Source organism: Eptatretus burgeri, chromosome 1 (assembly GCF_056783735.1).
Source record: "Eptatretus burgeri isolate ZD-2024b chromosome 1, Ebu_testis_v1, whole genome shotgun sequence".
Classification (NCBI taxonomy): domain Eukaryota; kingdom Metazoa; phylum Chordata; class Myxini; order Myxiniformes; family Myxinidae; genus Eptatretus; species Eptatretus burgeri.
The window spans coordinates 58,530,559-58,552,686 of record NC_140961.1 but is presented as its reverse complement, the minus strand read 5'-3'; the positions used below and the strand labels follow the sequence as shown (position 1 = coordinate 58,552,686).

The window sequence follows — 22,128 nt, the reverse complement described above, 5'->3', positions numbered from 1 at the left end:
TGTTTTCATGAAGAAAAATAATCATTTCATGTGCACCATGTGACTGCTAGTTTGCATCATTGCTAGGAGAGTGGCTTGTCACTGATGCAGTGCCCCCAATAGTAAGTGCACGAATTTAGAATTTGGCCGTTGTGCCGGCGATAGCTCGCCAATTCTTCACAATCTTCAACGTCATGAACTATTCAACATCCACCAAGTAATGCTGGCAGACAGAATGCAACAAGAAAAATAAATAAATAAATCCGAGTTCCCTTACGAGGAACTTCAATGCAGGAGGAGACCATTCGGTCCAAACTAATTGTGCAAACAATAATTATAGTCAAATGCAGAATGGAAGGAGGGGATAAGGTGGATAAGGAAACATGCAATTCCAATTTTGAGAGAGTTCATAGAACACCTGACCCCAGGTGGTCTTGAGAAATGAGCGGCAAATTTGATTGGTCGTGATGACGTGGAATGCTGCAATATTTTGTCCAAGTTCTACTAAACAAATGGTTTTTGAAAGTTCCACGAAGGTGATTTGTGTTCTTCACTGTTGAAGTATCAATTCAAATCAAATAAGAATTTTAGAATTAAAAAAAATAAAAATACAGAAATTTCTTGCCTTTGATGTAGATTTTTTTCGTTTTTTTTTTTTTAAACACCACCTTATATTAGTTATTCGTGCATGGTGGTTGTGTCCTTTTGATATCCTTAAAAACAGCGTTTCCTGTTTGCCTATCTGGCAGCAAAACAAAATTTCAAACATTTACAGACAAACTAAAAGGATGATGATCTCACTCCCCTCTGTGAATATCCAATCTGGATAAATTCCAAACCAAAGTCTGCGAAACTACAGGTGCGTTTTCAGAGTCATATTCAAAAATAAAGTTGTTTCTCGATCATGAACTGACGTTTTTGGACAGATAAAGACAAATGAACCAATTGTTTAAGCACATTTTTCACTTCGCATTGGGGGGGGGGGGGGGGGTAAAAAAAAAAAAACAAGGACAAATGTGTCCAAGAGCCACGTCCTAAAGGTTTTGTCTTCACCAGAAGAACAAGAAGAGGAAGAAGGATTAAAAAACAAAACAACAACTTCCGATATTTCGTCACGTGCCGTCACGTCCGTCATGGACAACCTTCGTTCATGACGAGAAAATAGTGTATTTACGAAATTACATTATATTAAATGGAATAATATTTAAATAGTTACGTGAACTTTTCGAAACTTAAAAGCAAACGTCCGAATATATTTAAAAGTTCATGATAGACGCTCTCAAAAGGCACCGTCAATGCGAGGATGTGTACATGTGTTTGGTATTTAAGGAGATCCGGATCCTGTATATAAAAGAGCCAAGTCCTAAAGGTTTTGTCTTCACAAGAAGAAGAACAAGAAGAAGAAGAAGAAGAAGGACGCCGAGCTCTCTTAGAGCAGCGTTCGCTACGCGAGACGCTGCTAAAAATAATACATATTTGCAGTATAACGTTTGGAAATGCGATTCACATTTTAACACACCTTTTAAGTCCAGCAGCCAAAGGCCAAATTTTCACCTAACCCTAACATCTCTGATAAAGTTTTTTTTCTCTTCGGGTGTCTCTTGGAGATACACCCTTGGGGTGTATCTAATGATATCCAGGTAGGTGTGAACCTGTCCCCCTTGAGCAATTTTAAATATTCAAGATGGCTGCTACAATGGGCTAAAATTCTAAAATTCCTATTCTTTCAATGTCGTCGGCCAGAAATCAATGATTTTATTGTTCAAATATATGTTTTGAGTTTAAACAATATGTGTAAAATAATTTGGGAAATATCAACTGTACCGTTGCTATGGTAACTATTAATATGACTTCCGTTATGTCAGCAAAATATAAAAAAGTGGCAATCTGCCATATATTTCAAGAACATGTTCATTACAACATTGTTTTTTTTTAATCTTTTTGGCAAATGCTCTTGATCACTGTATTGAGTAAAATAGGATGATGAATTGCATTTTTCTGTTGCCATGGTAACTATCTAAAATGATCACTCGGATTAGTTAGGTGTTAAAGATACACAGCATATAATGTATATACTTGTACATTTTATCATATTTGTTTTCTACCTCAAACCATATGGGGGCCGATTTGGTAATAAACTGCAAGATGTTGTCATGGTTACCACAAAGCTGCCACTGTAAATTGGTACCAAATGTTTTTAATCATGATTTTTCTACTATAGTCCTGCACCAGAAAAGGAAATTTTAGCTGGACCCAAAATTTCTTGATAAGGTTATTTTCTCTACTTCATATGAATCTTCGTGATGTATATTATGATATTCAGGTGGGTGTAACCATATCAGCCCTGAGCAACTTGATGAATTCAAAATGGTGTCCAAGAAATGAGGGAAAATACTAATTTTTACATGTCGATGACCATATCAATTAAAAACACAATGAACCATGTTTTATATCATTTTAATGATAGTGAGATTCTTCTGAAAACTTAGTTTTACATACATACATATATATATATATATATATATATACATACATATATATATATATATATATATATATATATATATATATATATATATATATATATATATATATATATATATATATATATATATATATATATATATATATATATATATATATATATATATATGATAAAAACGAAATTACTTATTTTGGTCACAATGGCCACAAAGAATGAAAGACTAAAACGTTTGATGGATTATTGAGAAAAATCAGAAAAACAAGTGACTGGGATATCAAAAAGATATTTTTTAGATGAAATATTTATTTCGAATTCATAGCTATTCATAGTACATATAAATGCAATAAAAGCCACTAAGGCTTCTTCAAGGTAGTTAGTACACATGTCATAAATAATGGTGACGACATCACATAAAACATGGTATCTTGTGGGGCTGAAGTTTGTCTCGAGATTCTAAATAAAGACTAGTCTTCTTCATCTTCTACTTCCATGACTTGCTTTGTGTACTCATTAAAACAGGCAAGGCTGCCTTGGCAGGAGCAGAAAATGGTACAAGCAAAAGTTGAGCTGTTGCAACTGCAGTGTCATGTCTTACATGCATTTTCACTGCTGCAAGTGCACCTAATCAATTTGAGAAGCTCTTCTGGAGCAAGAGGGACATTCTCAGGTAGTGGAGGTGACAGATGATGAACCCTGCTCATGATACCAACCATGTACAGTGGCATCTAAGACTGGTTGCATTGCATCTATTGCTTTCTTCCATACTGCAACTTGGAGATGAGCATGGGGAACATTCTCCATGAACGCTTCATCTGTTGGATGAAGAGAGGGAAGTTTCGGGGCACAAGCGGTACTTCTGCCTACTTTAGAGGCCCACAGTTTCTGTCGCGCGTTTGCCATGAACCGACACATGCAGTCCCTGTGATAGCGAGCTTCTGCCGCATGCAGGTCACTTATGGCACACCATCAATACGGCTTCTTGACTAACCAATCTTGACAACCAACTAACTTGACTTGATGGAGTACTGCTCTCCCCTCTGGGCTGGTGCTCCTGCCTCCCACCTTTCTCGGCTTCACGCTGTCGAAACCAGGGCATTTAAGATCATCGGCATCTCCCGCAATGAAGCCGAGTCTTTGGGCCTCTCACTCAATCACCGCAGGTTGGTCAGTGGTCTTTCTGTCTTCTACCGACTCCTCTCCAGCCTTGCCCCCCCTGCTCTCTCTGCGATTTGTCCCAACCACATTTCCACAGGGCGCTCAAGGCCCGCCAACAACCCCCTTCTGGTAAAACTACCAAAATCACGAATCACTGCTCATCTTCACTCTTTCATTCCTCTTTTTTCCCACCTTTGGAATAAACTTCATCACTCTATTCTTTCCCATTCTTCCCTCCAGGCTTTCAAAACAGCTGTTCACCACCACCTCTTATCTTCCCCCATCCAAATCCTCGATCTTTTCTCCCCCCGATAATCCACCCAAGCCCACTTCCTTCATTTCTCCTGCTTTCCTTCCTGAAAGTCCCTGAAATGTCCATCTTCTCTTCGCCATTTCCCCGTCCCATCCCCATCCCTCTCCCTTCCACAGTTCACCTAATGTGTCTGTTCCCCACTGTTTTGTCCCTTCCACTCCCGCCCCTCTTGTCTCATGCCTCCTTGCTGTGAGTTGTGTGTTAGCTCTCATACGAGCCTTGACCAAGGTATACAAAAAAAAAAAAAAAAAAAAAAAAAAATGTATTTATCAAAATATCATACAACACATTCTTTGTAACATTTTTGTGGTTACCATGGCCACATTAAACAATTTATTAATCAAATTTAACCCACCATGATCCAAGAGTTTGAAAACATTTAACTTGGATCAGAAATGCAGTTTTATGTTATACATCTTCAGTGCTCATTTCAAACATCACAATTTCATTGGTTGTCATGGTTACCATAACTTCATTACTCATTAATTCTATTTTATGCAAAACATTATTGTCATTAGTTCATGTATAGAAAAACAAAATAATGCAACAATAAACATTTTCTTGAAATTATGGCAATTTAGTTGTTTTAACCATCTTTTACCAACATAATCGTAGTTATAATTGGTAGTTACTATAGTAACGGTACAGCAAATACTTCACAAACCCTTTTTATTTAAATTAGTGGACCCTAAAATGTATATGACATCCAAAAACTCATAGGTCTATAGCAGAAAACACTGAAATAACATGAATTTTCTACTTTTCGTCGATTTTGGCAGCCATCTTGAATATTTCAAATTGCTCAAGGGTGATGGGTTCACACCCACCTGGATATCATTAGATGCACCCAGAGATGAATTATCAGCAGAGGAAAAAAAAAAAACTCAGATGTTAGGGTTACCCCCCTCGGCTGCTGGACTATTTATCTGTCAGATTTATTTTATGACTTGCCGATTGGCAGTCTGTAGCACGGACAAAACTAACACCACAGAATGCACATGCACATGCACGCTCATGGAGATGGCAAATCAAAAACAACAACGGAGCGGAAGGGGAAAAACCATCACTGCATTGGGAAAACGTGAAAAGTATGAACAAGGAGCGTTTAATAAGTAGGAACGTATGAGTAGGAAAACAGAATGAAGGGCAATGGGAGGTGGGGGTGATTGGTATACAAAAGCCATATGAGCAGATAAATCGGGAACAAGTTAACTTTTGACACCACTTAATGATGCAGCACAGCACGAAGTACCAGTTTATGAATTCAGCTCTTCTTTAATCATCTTTTCTATTCCATGAATGGAATCATAAATTTCCACAATACATTTTGAAGATTTAGTTTTGAATTGATGGACTTTAAGCCTGGATATGGTGGAACCGTGCACTCGTTTTGATTGAATGGAAAGTATCTGAAGTTCACCACAAAACACGATCACGTTTGAGCGCGAATAGACAAAGGAATTACCGTATGCAATAGATATCATGGGGGTTTGTCAGCTTATGAAGATCGATGAACATCACATAAAAGGCTTAAAGTGCAGCTTTATCAATTCACACAAAGCACTTCTAAAGCAGATGGATAATAGGTTTATGCTTCATTATCTATAACCAGCTTGTATCCAATCTATTCATTTATATGTCATGAAAATGTTAAAAAGGCGTTTGCATATGCACAGTTTGAGGCATGAGTAAATGAGTGGCCAAAGTAGATAACGCTTACATTTCAGGACAGTTTGGACTCTGCAGATGCAATAAAACAAAAAAAATAAAATCATTAAAAGAAGGACTTCAGGCCCTTTTTAATAAGCCGGATCGACACAACTGTCCTGACTGTAGGATATGGCTTCAAAACATGACAGCAATGTCAGGAAAAGCTCTACAATGCAGCAAAATTCGAAAATAAAATTAAGGATCACAATTGTACAAGTGGTCCACTTTATGTTAGCATCATGAGCAATGTCCTCACATGATGAGATTCCAGGTTTAAGACCTATACATTGATTGTGGTGATCAGTCTATTTTAAATGATGCATCCTCATGTCCTTGTCCAAGATGTAGAGGAGACATTGTGAACAAAGTCTTATATCATTGTTAAAATAAATGAACGAGTGAATGTCTGATCTCAAGGTTCACACAAATTGAACTGCTCATAAAACATTGCAGCTTTACCTCGTCCTTGGAAGCAGAATCGATCTCCGCAGCAAGGGACTGGAAGCGAGGTGTGGTCGAGCACAGAGATTTGGCTTCCTGGATACTAAAGCTTATGATCTGCCCGTGAAGATCCTCATTCTGTTCCTTGAACCGCCGCAATTCCTGTGATTATGTGGATCAGATTTAGCACCAAAACGTCAGAGCAAACACTCGGGACCATCAATTGGTATGATCACACATTCGCTGCTAAACTCCGAGATATACTATTGCCCACGATTTCTAATCCACACCTGTTTCAATCGTTGAACCTCATTCTCGAGTTCCAAATCATGCGGTCGACCCATTTCACCCGAGCTAGAAAGCCGGTGTCGTGCTCTGTCAGTCTCATGCCTCAACAACTGTAGCTGCTCCAGCTCCCGACGCAAGCCTTCAATCACCTGCGATCAACATGGTCCAACATTGTGGTCGAATGAGAAATACCAATAATTATGATAATTGGACAACATGTTGTGGGTATTTTCTATTTATTGTGAGTGCAATTGACCATCATGTTAATGCCAAAACGTGTATGAAATGCACATCATGCATCAGCAGACGCGTTTGAAAACAATACTGTCATTGTTGTTGGGGTCGCAATGACCTTGGGAAAAAAACAACACATTTCAACCAATCACATTCTGTTCTACACCTCGATCAAGTCGGATACATGATTTGTTGCAGGTAAAATGCATAATTTAGTTTGCATAATAGAATAAAAGTGTTTGCACGATTATTTGTTTTTCTTTCCATGAACCTGAGAACCCTGCAAGAGCTGACACGCACACACAGTGACAACTTCCCGGAGCACTCAGACTGCCTGCGGCACCATCTTGTGACATCGCTTTTCTCTCCACAGTCAACGGGGCAATGAAGGTGCAATCTATCTCCATCCCTCGATGCCAACCCATGGCATCATCACTTTTATAATCATCCGAGTGTACGTCATTGTGCAATAACCACAATACATCTTTGCTTTCAGGAAAATGATAACCTGCATCAATACAAATATACACATCAAAGTTGAGCAGCAGACAGTTTTGTTGTTGGTGAGTATGCTAAATTATTTGGTGTTAATAAAATATCTCAATCTTATTTAAAACAAAATCCGGAATACAAGTGGTGATTATCTAATAAACAAATGTGGTACAGTAGGCTCTTGGTAAAACCATGAATCAAAAATACTTATAAAATAACTGGATGGTATTCATAGAATACTTACTTACCCTGTACAGTCTTGAGAAGGACTTGGTGCAAGCCAACTCTTGTTTGTTTTTTTGTTGTTTTTTCTTTGATCCAAAATGGTGCCAGACTAGTGACTGATGTCACTTTTATCAAACAATATTTCCCATGGGTAGTTGATCAATTCATTAAAGATTTGCATTGATCGGTTACCAGTTTCAACAATTGCAGAGAATTGTTTTTCATACTGACCAGATCAAGTGTTACACTTGTTGAATCATGACATCATCATTAACATATCTTATTCCACATGAGGAGTACTTGATGAGCCGTGGAGCACAATAAAAATTTTTCCCATGGAGTTTGAGAGATAGGTGTGCAGTTTTTTTTTTCCAATATGGCACCTGTACCACGTGACCTACGACATCATAATTATTATAAATTATTACGGGAGGAGGTGGACCTATGGTCAAAATTCCATGTCAATTGGACGAAGAGTCGCAAAGAAAATAAATTTTCATTACTTATCGAATCGAGCATTGCGCTCGTCGAATTACATCATAATGAAGAAAGTGATGACATATGAACACATCTTATTATCCAATGGGGAGTAATTGACAATGAGCCATGTGTAAATGTTTTCTATCGAGTGGTTTCAGAGATGGAGGTGCAAATTTTTTTGGTTTTTCCAAGATGGTGCCTGTACCACGTGACCTTTAACGTCATAATTATGGAGAAAAAAAAATTATCCAGGAGGTGGCGTACCTATTTGGAAAATTGTGTCAATCAGACCAACGGTTGCTGAGAAAATGAATTTTCAAAATGCACAGGTACGTAGGCACAGCACATGGATGCGACTGATCACTTAACCCGCTTTTTGCTTCACGAGCGCAGGGTAATAAAAACGACAAAAATACAAAGGCAATAAAAGTTTTTTTTTTTCGCAACATTAATCAGTTTTCATTTCCATGAGTCGGCAGTTTATTCCTCAGAAATTATGAATGATTCACTTCCCTTCCTTCCCTATTGTGACTTGAATGTTTTACTTGAGTGAAGAGCAAAACAGAGTTCATTATCACACCTCTTGTGTTGTCTCTTTGTCCTGTTGGTGACTCTGCCTTGTGTGATGCAACATTTCAGATAGTTCTTTGGTGTGGCGGGCCTCATCTTGCAAGCGCCGCGCCAGCCCTTCAAGCCGTCCCAGCAGGTCCTGGTTCGTCTGTATCCCAAATGTATGAAAAATAAACAGGTTAAGCAGCTGTTATTTTGTCTTGAGAATGTGGAAATGCAAACTGAAATGGTTTGGACATATTGAAAGAATGGAGGAGGAAAGACAAAGGAAAAGGACATGCCAAAGTACAATGAACAGTGGAAGACTCATGGAAAGACCAAGAACGAGATGGAAGCAAACAGTGGAGAAGGATATAATCGATGGTGGAATGACTATGGAAGAAGCACAACATCGAGCCCAATAGAGTAAAGAGTGGACAACTGTGGTTCAAGGGCTTATTCTGCATAGCAGCAGGAAGATAAAGACATGCATTCCTGAAGTTCAGAGGACAAAGCAAAAAAACAAAAAAAAAAAAACGGTAAGAGATTTAGTCAGTTCCGATCCCAAAGAAGTAATCACAGCATTTGGGAGAAGCTTGCAGGGGATTTGTGCCGAACCACACAAACATAATGGCTATGGTTTAGCCATTTATGTAATCAAACTACACCCAGAAGCAGAAAGAAGAATCATGAGGACATCTACAAGTATAGTTGTCTAGGAAAGTGCATCATAAGCCGTCAGAAAAAGTAGAGTCCCCAATCCTCTACAGATTGTTCCAAAGCCAAATAATACCATGTGCTTTAAAAATGGCAAAAGGGCCCCTTTGTGGATGGTCTCATTTCCTTCTCAAGTGACCAACAGAGACAAAAAGTAGGATTTAGTACAAACCTCTTCCAGTTTCTGGTTGTGTACTTTGAGATACCCAACAGACAGCGAGAGATCTGCGTTATCATCGTCCAACTGTTGTATCCTGATGAACGGTTAATAAAAAACAAAACAACAAAAAAAAACAGTTGGTGCGGGGAGGGTGAGAAAAAGGGAATTGGGTTCAAACTCTGGATAACTGAAAAGTAAATAGATATATAAACCTTTACATGAGTACATCATTTGTGTATAAATCAAAACAGACATCAATGACAACGATGTACACCAAAACAATCCTGTTGTACACAAGCAGTAATTCATTCATTTCAAAAGTCTGACATTTTTTCTTTTTCTTTTATATAAATATGACAGCCATCAAAGAAACATGACAGAAATAACCTGGTCGAAGTCGAAGCACAGTGAGGAGGCAAAATTACATCTTTTAGAACAATTCCAGGAATGGTAGCAATGAACTTTGGATCAAAAGTCGATATTAGAGATTTGGAAAGTCGTTCTGCCCTGCCGGTGGTGGAAACTGTACATTATAAAGCAAAATACAACTATATCAGCATTTTTTTTTTATCTTAGAAAAACATAATAAAAGCTTATATTTCATGATACAAAATGAGATATATCCTGGCATGAGGTAATGAGGGGTGGATCCAGGTGCGGTGCAAAGATTCAGTGTTTGCTGTTCGAGATTGTATAATTCTTGTTCTTCTCATCAGTACATTTCCTTCAATGCCGAAGATTCTTGCAGAAAACCTCGACCAGGATTTGACTTCCAGTCGATCGAGACTGTTGTTGTATTGGGTGTCCATAAGCACGTCTCCCTCAGTAGTCCCAAGCATGATTATTGGGATTCAAGCCCGGAGATGGTGTCGGCTGATCCATTCAAGTGATGTGGTCCAGAAGTGCAGCATTGGCCACATGTACACAAGGAGGAACAGGCATCGTCATCCACAAAGATGAAATTAGGATCTCACTGTTGTGCCAGAGGGATGACTAAAGTCCCAACGACCTAATCTCTGTATTTGACATGTCGCAGCATCTTCCCAAATGATTACAAGATCAGTTTTTCAGACAACTTAAATACCTGCCCAAACCATGAAGCTGCCCCTCCCCCCCACCTTTTTTTCCCCCACCAATCCCTTACAAGCCAATTGTGATGCTTAATGGCACAGTTAGCATAATTAACTTGCCTTCAGACTCTATATTCTGTCTAGTTATCAATATTGGGCATAATCGACTCATTGGTGAAAAGAAAATGGCGATGTGTCACCCATTGCACATTGTGGAGTATTGGTCTTCTCGACCTTATACCAATGGCATGAAGTCTCTGCCAAACTGTCTGAGGCAACATTTGATTGCAGGTATTTCTGGAGAGATTAAGTGGTTCTTTCTGGGAAGGTTATAATACTGCACTGTATATGCTGCACCATAATACAATAGTGGATTATAATGTGAGTTCTGACAAGGAACTTCAATGCAGGTCACTAGGCCATTCAAAGCCTGCACAATGATTGCAACCCATGGTTGTTTTTTGTCAGTGCTCCCTCCTTTTTAAATGCCACATCAAGCAGCACATAACATTTTTTTTAATCTTTGGTACAACTCGGCCAGGGTTCGAACCGCCGACCTCCCAGACTCAGAGCGGGCACTCCAACCATTAATGTTGACAAGATAATTCTCACGAAGGATTGGATGACCTGAACAAGGTCTCTCCATGAACATGAAATGGCCAGTCTGATGATACCATGTCAGTGCCATTGAAATAATCACACTCTACTGAGAAGCCATGGCAGTCCGAGTACAAACACAACTTGTGCAAAATACCCGCTTTGAACCATCTCGGTGGCATGAGCAACCTCATTTGGTGTGAAATGATGCTCAGCAATTCCTACACAGACTTGGAGTACATGGCTGGCCAATTTCTCAAGGTCGACATGGATCGTGTATGGACCTGTACCTAGATTGCATGAGAGAGGTGATTTGCTCAGTTAAGGAGAGAATCATTATCACATTACATGTTGCACGTCCAATTTCCTCATTGGGTGTTTTCCTCAACAGCTGTTGCATACATGCACGTGACAAAAATTTAGGAGCTCTGAATCAATCATTTATTTTGCATTTTAAAAGGTGTTGATGTTGATTTTTTTTTTTGTGAGGAGCATAACATTACATATGCCTGATATGATTTACTGAAACGCAAACTTTTTCCTTTTGTGCGTTTTACTTGCAGCTGGGTGTCAAGCACAGGTGGTGGATAATTCATAACCTCCAAAACAGTCGACACCGATATTACCCCACCCCACCCACAATCCTACACCCCACCAAGTTTCCCCAATAAATGTCATTCAAACACTGCAAATTGCAATCCTCATAGAAGTACAATTTCCACCACGGTAGGAAAAGCATTCATGAAACGGTTATTCACTGCCTGGTTGGCCCTAAAAGGCTTTTCCACAAGTCTCCAAATGCTATTCGATTGAAATTACACCGATATATCCTACCATTTGGTAACCTCGTATACAGAGACTAAAAGCCTGTGTATAATGGGGGCGAGGGGAGTGGATCCTCGCCTGTGGCGATTGTAAAAGCTCGGACATTTATATAGGCATTGTGAAGAAATTGCTTGCCCAAAATGTCAATAGTCCAACTTCAAAACAATACAAATCAAACCAAACAAAAACATTAATGACTGGCCCTGTGTAAATTTTCCCTCTTAATAGTCTATTTGAAATTGGATTCGTCGAAGGACAGCGAATAAGAGCACAGGACTGCCACCCAGTGGCTCAATAATATCAATACAGGTAAAACTAGAAGGACACTCGGTAGAGCGCATACCTCCGCCACGTAATGCCTGATCCACAAAAACATATTGGGCCCATTACATTGTTGAAATATCATGATGTGTGTGTGTATGTATATATATATATATATATATATATATATATATATATATATATATATATATATATATATATATATATATATATATATATATATATATATATATATATATATATATATATATATCTCGTTTGTGGCTCTATCTCTCATATGGTAAAAGTTAGATAATGCTCACATCCAGATCTTCACCAAAATTGAATCAATTTGTCGTGGTCACACCCCAACCTGTCCACCAAGTTTCATCCGAATCCGTCCACAACTTTGAGATATCGTGTGATATATTAAGTTTATCCCCATCTCTCAATGGTGAAGAATCACTTAAAAAAATTATCTGATTCAGATGTTCACCAAAATTGAATCAATTCTTCCTTAACACACACCTAACGTGTCCACCAAGTTTCATCTGGATCCTTCGATAACTCATTTGTCCAAGTGTCCACGTGTCCAAGCAGAGCATAATATTTGCAAAACCCTCCACCTCTCTAAAGGTTGCCATGGATACATCAAATTATTGTCCATTTCATTAAGATTAAAATTGACAATCTTAATCAAAGCTCAGATCAATCGGATGAAAATTTGTTTTTAGAAGTTTGACCTTGAGGTGGTCTATGTTGACCTCAAAAATAATTGGTTGGTTGAATTCAGCGAGCTGAAATATAAATCCTCTTCACATTTCAAGTCAATTGGATGAAAATTGAGGATTTTAGAAATACAACCTTCATGGTTGATCTTGGGCTGTCAACCTTTTGGCTGAGGTTGTCCTCAAAAATAATTGGTGGATGAATTCGGTAAGCTGAAATGAAAATTATTTTTAAAATTTCTTGTTAATATCAGATGAAAATTAATGATTTTAGAAATTTGAAATATTTGTTGACTTTTCACCTATGTTAACCTTTTGACATCAAACAATAGGCTTCTTCCTTATGACAAACTCTACCACGTGGTGAAGTTTCGTGAACATCAGTTTAAAATTGTGACGTGTAGGCGATAAACAAACAACTAGACAAACAGACAAACAGAATAACAAAATCCGACAAACCAATATATTTGAAAAATCTTTGATTTTGCAAGCAACAAGACAGAGGGGTGAAACCAACCTCCTTCACCTTCGGTGGCAGAAGTAACAAAGAACGACCAATAGTTTTCACCGACACTAGTCTAGGTATCACAGAATACGAGGCATAGTATCAGGTTGCCCAGCAAACAGATGAATCACCTTGCAGTCATGCTGCAGGCTTTTTCCACGGCATCCCTCTCAAACTTGAGCAGAGCTTCTCGATGCTTCCTTTCTTCCTCTACTGCAATCTCCTGTGCACCACTCTCCTGTTCTTTCAACTGTTCCTCCAACTCGTGTGTTCTGCTCATTTAAAGAGGGCATGACGAAGCGGAAAAGGGGAACTTCATCAACTCCAAAGAATCGGTGGAACAAAATGATAACATGAAGAATGGATGGTGGCCACCACGCAGTGAGGACATTTGATTAACACCTCAGTAAGGCAATCTTAATTTCAGGCTTTTAGAATCAAAGCCAGTATCAGGAGAATAATCACATCCCCACAAGAATGGCAGTAAAAACACAGCTGGGTCATTAACAACCTTCAAATATGGAAGGGTTAATATGCCTGCCCTTCACAGTACGATTTAAATGCAACACCAGAAAACACATTGCAGTCAATTCTCGATGCCCCCTGGGCAACTTGTGAGGGGCACCAAAATGCGACCTTTGAAAATGCAGCATTACCAAAACATTGGCCCCAAACTGAACAGAATATATATATATATATATATATATATATATATATATATATATATATATATATATATATATATATATATATATATATATATATATAAATAAAAGACTAATCTGATGACATTGCAAAGCAATTGCACTTTGAGAAGTTCGTATCAAATCGTTTTTTTCTTATGTTTAACATCACAGTCCTGACACTTTTTAAAATCACACTTAATCCAGCTGCAAAATTCCAAGATCATTGCATCACCTACCTGAGGACAAGCTGTTTGTTCTCATGTGCCAGCCGGTTTTGAATGCCTTCACTCTCAACAGAATCGGATTCCAATTCAGAGACCTTCCTCTCCAATTTGCTCAGCTGACATGAAGACAATGAAGCCATTAGCGACACGACAAGGAATGCATAAAGGAGCAGGTTACAGATCCTCAAGGCCTAATATTCAAGGATGTTGTTTTTATTTCAAAATTTACCTTATGCATTTATGAACTTGCAAAAGACACAAAACGAAGGTGCATTCTTCCTCATAAGTTTAATCAATCCAAATTTTTTCCTTTTGGTTTAAGGAAAACAGAAATGGGAAAGAGCAAGTATACATGATCAGATCCTCATCAACAAAGATACAACACCACCCTCCCATGTCTTGTTTTTTTCTTCATCACTATTGCCATTCCAATGTAGTATTTCAACTTTCCATCAAAGTTTGACATTTCAGGCAATTTGTTAGAATGCTGTTTTTATCCTCATTCCATTGCTCATTTAATTCCTTCACCATCCGCATCCCATATACTGGACATCAGGACAGCATACCAGCAGCTGTGAATCTGGGTTGTGCTCTAATTGCCAGACAAGTCCCACATTCACTCTAAAATATTGGCATACAAGTATGGCAGAATTTGTTCAGCAGCATTTGTAAGGCAGATTGACTCGTATGCCATACACTTACTTTACAATTAGGCAGGAGAGTGACCGATATGCAACAACATAACATTGAAATTATCAACATCCAAAGGTAATGATCCACTTAAAAAAAAAATGAATAATAATAATAATAAAAATTGTACATTTGGTACATGAATTCATGAGGTTCATCATAAAATATTCGTTTCATGGATGTGGAATTCACAGGCCCACAGAAGGAGCTCTTGTTTGGAGCAGATGCATCGAGCACCGATAAATTATCATTCCTATGTTGTGACAAATTAAAGGTCAAAATCTAAGTAAATTTGAAACTGCCCTATTGAAAAACCTTAGAAATTGGAACAGAAATAATTAATGGAAAAACAAAAACTAGTACAACAAAATATTGGTCAATGCAAACAGGATTGCCAAATGGTCACATCGAACAGGTGACCACTTAATCAGTCATTGAACATCACAAAATATTACAATGTAAACCCAAATGCAGAGAAATTTGATTGCACAAGACAGATGGCCATGAGGTTTACTGGTTAGCAAAATAGATGAGAGGTCAGATCAGGCCATCCATCAAATGATCATGACCGGTCTGAACACAAACCTTTTCCAACTCCAGAAATTTTTTTTATTTTTAAAGATCCAGACACCAGGCTTATGTCTACCTGTTTTGGTCTGTGGGCAATGTGGTAAAGATTTTGTTTGGCAAGGCAAAACCTTCATTTTTCAACCAATTTTGACCTCTGACCCCCGTATAATCCCGAAAACAATGATAAGAAAAAGAGTAATCAAAGATCGCAGACCGTCGCCAGGACTTGTTTTCTGCTGTGTTATGTAATTAATGATAGACATAACTAGAACTGCCACTTTATAACTGCTGGCAGTGATGACAGAGTATCAAGACGTCCACTTTGATTGGACACCTGACTTACCCATGACGTTTTTTTATTGTTCAATTGAATTTAGAATGGAATTAAAATTAATTCAATTTATTCCTTCAATTCAAATTTATTCCTTCAATAAATTCCTGCTGTCGTATAACAATAACAATTGTACCGTTGGAAAGGTAATAATCGAGTTACTTGGTTGGAAAACCATTGGAAATTGGGTACCATAGATTTACTTGGACCAAAAATGTGTGTTGGTTTCATCATAAAGATTTCTGCTTTGAAAGCCCTCTTTCTTGGAGGGAAGAAGCAGCATGAAAAGGGGGGCATAATGCAGCGGTTCCAACGATAACATTTATTACTCTGACAGCAGGAACCCTTGGAAGGACACAGAACAAAAAAAATTGTACAAAATAATATTTCTTGGAGCAATATTAAAAAAAAAAAGTACCCAGAAGGATCACACAAACAGCAGCAACGTCATAAAAGATCCCTTTTCCACACATTTCACTTAGTTTTAAATCTTCATTCAGATTCACAGGTCGACATGCAATATGGATGTAAAGTACAACATACTGCCTTTCGATTAAAACCATCAGCAAAGCGATGGGTAGGCAAGGCTCAAGCATAAAAAAAGATAAACTATGCTTTACAGTGTTGTAGCTCGACATCAGGGATTATAATTGAGCTGTATTGCTAAAACATCTTTTATGTCAGTATGGTATGCATTGTTCAACCATTCCAGAATCATTCTCACCAACACTAAACGTAATTCAGGTCTAGCTTTATCTGAGTCTTTTATAAACAGATTGGTCCATTAAACCTCTCCTGTTTATTGCATCAACTCATTACAATACAAGCTGCTTTTGCCCGACCAATGCATCAGACAGAACTGTTGTCACATGCAATCTTAAGTGCACCACTGCAATGTCTTCATCATATGCAAGCACTATCCCACGACACCCAGAGACTGGGACCTCAAATCAGTTACAACAGACAGCAATCCACTTTTCAGCCATGTCAAAAAAACTGTTTGAAACATCGACATCAAGTTGCTGCTACAACTTGTGAAAAGAGTGTTTTTCAAAGACATTGACATCGTTTGAAACATCAGAACATCAGTTAATCAATAAATGTATTATCTTCATCAGATATTGTCTTCACCACAGGATGCTATTTTAATGAAGACTAGAGCTTCAGCACAAATAATAATTGCCATTTGTGTCAGAATCCCTATCTCCCTGTGTGGTTGCAAAGGGCAAATCAGAGCAAGCTTTACATGCGTCATTGTTGAAAGGCATGCGGCTGTAAATGACACAAACGTTTCCTGAGATATTGTGCACCAGATGGTCAACAGCCAAGTGATCCAAAAAAAATTAAAAAAAACAACAAGAAAAAGAGCAATCAGAGAATGTAAACCATCACCAGGACTTGTTTTGTGTGGTGCATCTTGTGTGGCATTTGGGTAACTGGTGTGTTAAGTAATTATGAGACATAATTCGGACTGCCACTTTATAACTGCTGACAGTGACGACTGGGTACCAAGATGTCCACTTTGATTGGACACCTGACTGACCCATGACGTTTATTTAAAATTATTGTTCAATTGAATTTAAAATTGAATTAAAATAAATTCAATTCAAATTAAATGGAAGACCAAATAAGTACAGTCTTGCATTGGAGTAATCAAAAGGAACCCGAACAAGAAAAAAATAGCACCGCAAAGCGGGCGTAACCCCTCAGCCCCTTGACGCAAACCAATTTCAAGATGGTGGCCATATTGAAAAATCGCAGCACGGCACGCACACACACACACACACACACACACACACACACACACACACACACACACACACACACACACACACACACACACACACACACACACACACACACACCAGATCAAGTGCAAGTAGAAAAAAAAAAGAAAAAAAAGAAAAGAAAAGCAGAGCACCCCATCTGTGATGGTCATTTGACATTTATTTTTGCTTCGCAAAATAAAATAAAAAATAAAATCAATCTGTCAAGCCGTTCTCAAGTTATTGTCCGGAAACCAATTTCAAGATGGCTGCCATGGAGGCAACATTGAAAATCGCAGTGCGCCCATTTTTGAAAGGAACCTTCCTCTACTCAACCCCAACATACCCTGCAAAAATGGATTTAAATCGGACAAGGCGTTCTCGAAATTGACGGAAACCAAAAGTTGACAGACGCCGGCCGGACAACGCCTGTGACGACAATACCCCTTAGCCCAATTCGGGCTGAGTGGTAAAAAAAGGCAAAGATCAAGTCATCAGGAGGAACCTGGATAGGATCCGCATTTTAGCTGCTGCTACTCTACTCTCAAACCTATTCAGACATAGCCAGGTGAGCCTTATTAAAAATAATTATATATATATATATATATATATATATATATATATATATATATATATATATATATATATATATATATATATATATATATATATATATATATATATATATATATAACCCAGAACAAACAAACAAACAAGCAGTCATAGACTGGTACTTACGAAATCGTCAACTTGACCTCTGACCTTGTCGAATAAAAGCTGTCTCTAGAGAAGGTAGCGACGCAAACCAGAAGTTTCTACGATGACTGTTCCAAACCATCAAAAATCTAATGTTTGACCTCACTGTGACCTTGACCGTTGACCGATTTTGACCAAAATCTAATCAGCACTAGCCATCACCCTCCTGAATCACATGGTGTAATTTGACATTAGTAGCTTCTTCCGTTCGAGTTATCTGTACCAAACCATCAAAAACCGAATTTGACCTCACTGTGACCTTGACCTTTGACCGATTTTGACCAAAATCTAATCAGCACAAGCCATCACCCTCCTGAATCACGTGGTGTAATTTGACATTGGTAGCTTCTTCCGTTCTCGAGTTATCGTGCCTACAAACAAACAAACAGAAACGGAAGTCATCAATACACTTGCGAAATCTTTAGATTTCGCAAGTAAAAAAATCTGGCTGCCAGACCATGCATCCGATCAAGTTGAAATTTTAAACATGTATTCCGCATCACGACGAGATCATAATTGTGACGTTTCATGTCGATTGATTAAGCAGTTCCGGAGAAAATGTTATTTAATATTTTTCTCCAATACAATATGGCTGCCAAACACCACATGGCCAAAAGTATGTGGACACCACTTCTAATTAGTGGATTCGGCTATTTCAGCCACAAACATTGCTGACAGGTGTATTGAAAAAAAACACGCACAAAGCCATGCAATCTCCATAAACAAACATTGGCAGTAGAATGGGCTATACTGAAGAGCTCAATGACTCAACATGGCACCATCACAGGATGCCACCTTTCCAACAAGTCAATTAGTCAAATTTTTGCCCTGCTAGAGCTTCCCCGGTCAACTGTAAGTGCTGTGATTGTGAAGTGGAAACGTCTTGGAGCAACAACAGCTCAGCCGCAAAGTGGAAGGCTACACAAACTGACAGAATGGGACCGCCGAGTGCTGAAGCACGTAGCACGGAATAAGCATCTGTCATCGGTTGCAAAACTCACTACTTCCAAACTGACTGGAAGCAACATCAGCACAGGCACTGTTCAGCGAGAGCTTCATGAAATGTGTTTCCATTGCCGAGCAGCTGCACACAAGCCTAAGATCACCATGCACAATGACAAGCGTTGGCTGGAGTTGTGTAAAGCTTACCACCATGGGACTCTGGAGCGTGGAAACACGTTCTCTGGAGTGATGAATCATCCCACGTTGGAAAGGTAATATCCCACTTCACCATCTGGCAGTCTGACAGACGAATCTGGGTTTGGCAGATGCCAGGAGAACACGACTTGCTAACTGTAAAATTTGGTGGAGGAGGAATAATGGTCTGGGGCTGTTTTTCATGGTTCGGGCAAGGCCCTTTAGTTCTCGTGAAGGGAAATCTTAAGGCTACAGCATACAATAGCATTCGAGATGATTCTGTGTTTCCACCATTGTGGCACCAGTTTGGGGAAGGACCTTTCCCGTTTCAGTATGACAATGCCCCCGTGCACAAAGCGAGGTCCATACAGAAATGGTTTGTCAGGATTGGTGTGGAAGAACTTGACTGGGCTGCACAGAGCCCTGACCTCAACCCCATCGAACACCTCTGGGATGAATTGGAACGCCGACTGTGAGCCAGACCTCATCGCCCAACATCGGTGCCTGCACTCACGAATGCTCTTGTGGCTAAATAGAAGCAAAAATCCCCGCAGCAACATTCCAACATCTAGTGGAAAGCCTTCCCAGAAGAGTGGAGGCTGTTATGGCAGCAAAGCGGGGACCAACTCGATATTAATGCCCATGATTTTGGAATGAGATGTTTGATGAGGTGTCCACATACTTTTGGGCATGGAGCATATGTGTGGACCTTTTGTTCCTCATGGATAGGCCGTCGTACGTGTAAAGTTTCACCTCGAACTGTTGAGCCACTTCAGAGAAAAAGATTTTGTGGGTTGTGTGTTTTTTTTTTTTAACTATATGGCTGCCAAATCACGTGACTGATGTAATGTTTTTTTTTCGTGGACAATTTTATCCCTAGACAACCCTCAAAATTTTGCATACTGATCAGATGCAGCATTCTACATATGCAATTATGATATCATAACAAAGGCACCTATGACGTCATAAAATATCACACTTATCCCTCATGTTGTGTTCTTGTCATGAGCCAAGCTCCAATTTTTTCCTTGGTGCAGTTTCAGAGATAGAGGTCCAAAGTTTTTCTGTTTTTCCAACATGGCTGCCACACCACGTGTCCTATGACAATCAATAAAACATTCTACAAAGACATGACAGAAGTAAATGGACACCATGATTTTAAAAGAATATTTTATTGCACATTTGAAGAACATTTGACTTGCCATTTGCAGATTTCAATGCTTTTACTCTTTCAGGCATAGAACTAATGAGTTCTGAAATTTTCTCTTGTGAGATTTCTGCCCAGGCTTCCCACAAAAGGTTTAGCAATTCTGCCCATGATGTTGGCTTCCTGGACTTTTTCAGCACAGCTCAATCCAACATGGCCCAGAGGTGTTCAATGGGATTCATTTCAGGAGACAGACTTGGCCATGAGTGTCGCTTGATCCCATTTCTGTTCTGCCATTCTTTGCAGTGTGGAATGCAGCTCCATCTTCCATGAAGTGTTGTTTTTGACCATATGACCAGTGGAGAAGACTGGGAGACATCCATCCTCGAGGATAGAAATGCGTATAGTAGTGTTGATATTGCCAACACACTCCACAAGCTCTGACTGACCAGCACTCCAGGTGATACCCACACAATCACTGAAAAACCCACCGTGTTTGACAGTTGGCTGCAATTGGTTCAAAGATAATTGTTGACTGGGAAGTCTCCAAACGATACACACCCACTTTCAGAAAATTGGGACTCGTATGAAAAAAATGACAGTTTGCCAAAACTCCAAGGGTCTGTTTGCCATCACATCAGCCCACTTCTTTCTCCTTTGAACCTTGGCTGGTCTAAGAAGAAGTTTTCTCCGAGCTGTTCTCCCATCGTAACTCAGTTGATGAAAGTACCGCATGGCAGTTCTTTAGCTAACTTGAACCTCCTCTGCAACATCTGTTGCCTTGCAACGGAGAGTTCTCAACAGATCACTTGACAGCTTGAAGACACCTTTCTGAGGACCCAGATCGACCAGAATGGGAAGCTGTTGATTCCTTGCCTTCGCTGGTGAATTGCACAATCACCCGATTGACCGCAGAACATGGAATGTCAAGGTTCTGAGCTATCTGATGCTAGCTGACTCCACCTTCCAATTTGCCAACAATTCGTCCTCTGAAAATCGCAAAGGTCGTGTGCGCCCTGGGTTTGAGGCATAGTTAATTGTCATACATGACTCAATAACTCGTTTCTGCAAATAAATAGTTGAACATTAGTACAAATCACTGAGTAAAACTTGCTTTATACAGATGAAATGAATAAATTTAAGGCGTCTATGTACTTCTGTCATGTCTCTGCACACGAGTCGTCGCTCCTACGGCAAAAAATTCTCAATCTGACAATTGGTTGGAGAAAAACACTAAAGTTCTGTGCAGAAAAACAAAAACAAGAGAGACAGACACAGACACAATTTCATCTCCTTTGGCAATGGTAAAAATACAAGCAGCTCCAATCAGGAGCAGGGCAGAATGAAACAAAGATGACAATCAACTCGTCAAAGATTCTGGAGCTATTTATTACAAACTCATATGTTGAAGTCTGGGATGACAGGATGGCCAAGAGGTATACAGACTCACCTCAAAGCCATCCAAGCCTTGGTTTGAATCATGACCCACCTATAAACTCACCCATGTTTCACAGGCAGGTCGATTCATCAATGTGTGTGCTGTCCCTCAGATGGATGTTAAATTGAGCGTCCCATCTATCATCATTAGTTGATGGACGTGAAAGATC

At 39.1% G+C, this 22,128-nt stretch overlaps 1 protein-coding gene across 2 annotated transcripts in view; it reads right to left on the bottom strand.

Annotated features, from left to right (window-relative positions):
- Positions 1 to 22,128, bottom strand: part of LOC147034564 (rab11 family-interacting protein 4-like) — an 84,563-nt gene that overhangs the window by 1,925 nt on the left and 60,510 nt on the right. For both annotated transcript variants that reach the window (XM_085885352.1, XM_085885362.1), the window contains 6 exons: positions 14,137 to 14,240; positions 13,346 to 13,486; positions 9,241 to 9,322; positions 8,383 to 8,520; positions 6,374 to 6,520; positions 6,102 to 6,245 (listed from right to left, as the gene is read on the bottom strand). In XM_085885352.1, the coding sequence (XP_085741478.1) occupies positions 6,102 to 6,245; positions 6,374 to 6,520; positions 8,383 to 8,520; positions 9,241 to 9,322; positions 13,346 to 13,486; positions 14,137 to 14,240 (756 nt within the window). The remainder of the gene's footprint in view (positions 1 to 6,101; positions 6,246 to 6,373; positions 6,521 to 8,382; positions 8,521 to 9,240; positions 9,323 to 13,345; positions 13,487 to 14,136; positions 14,241 to 22,128) is intronic.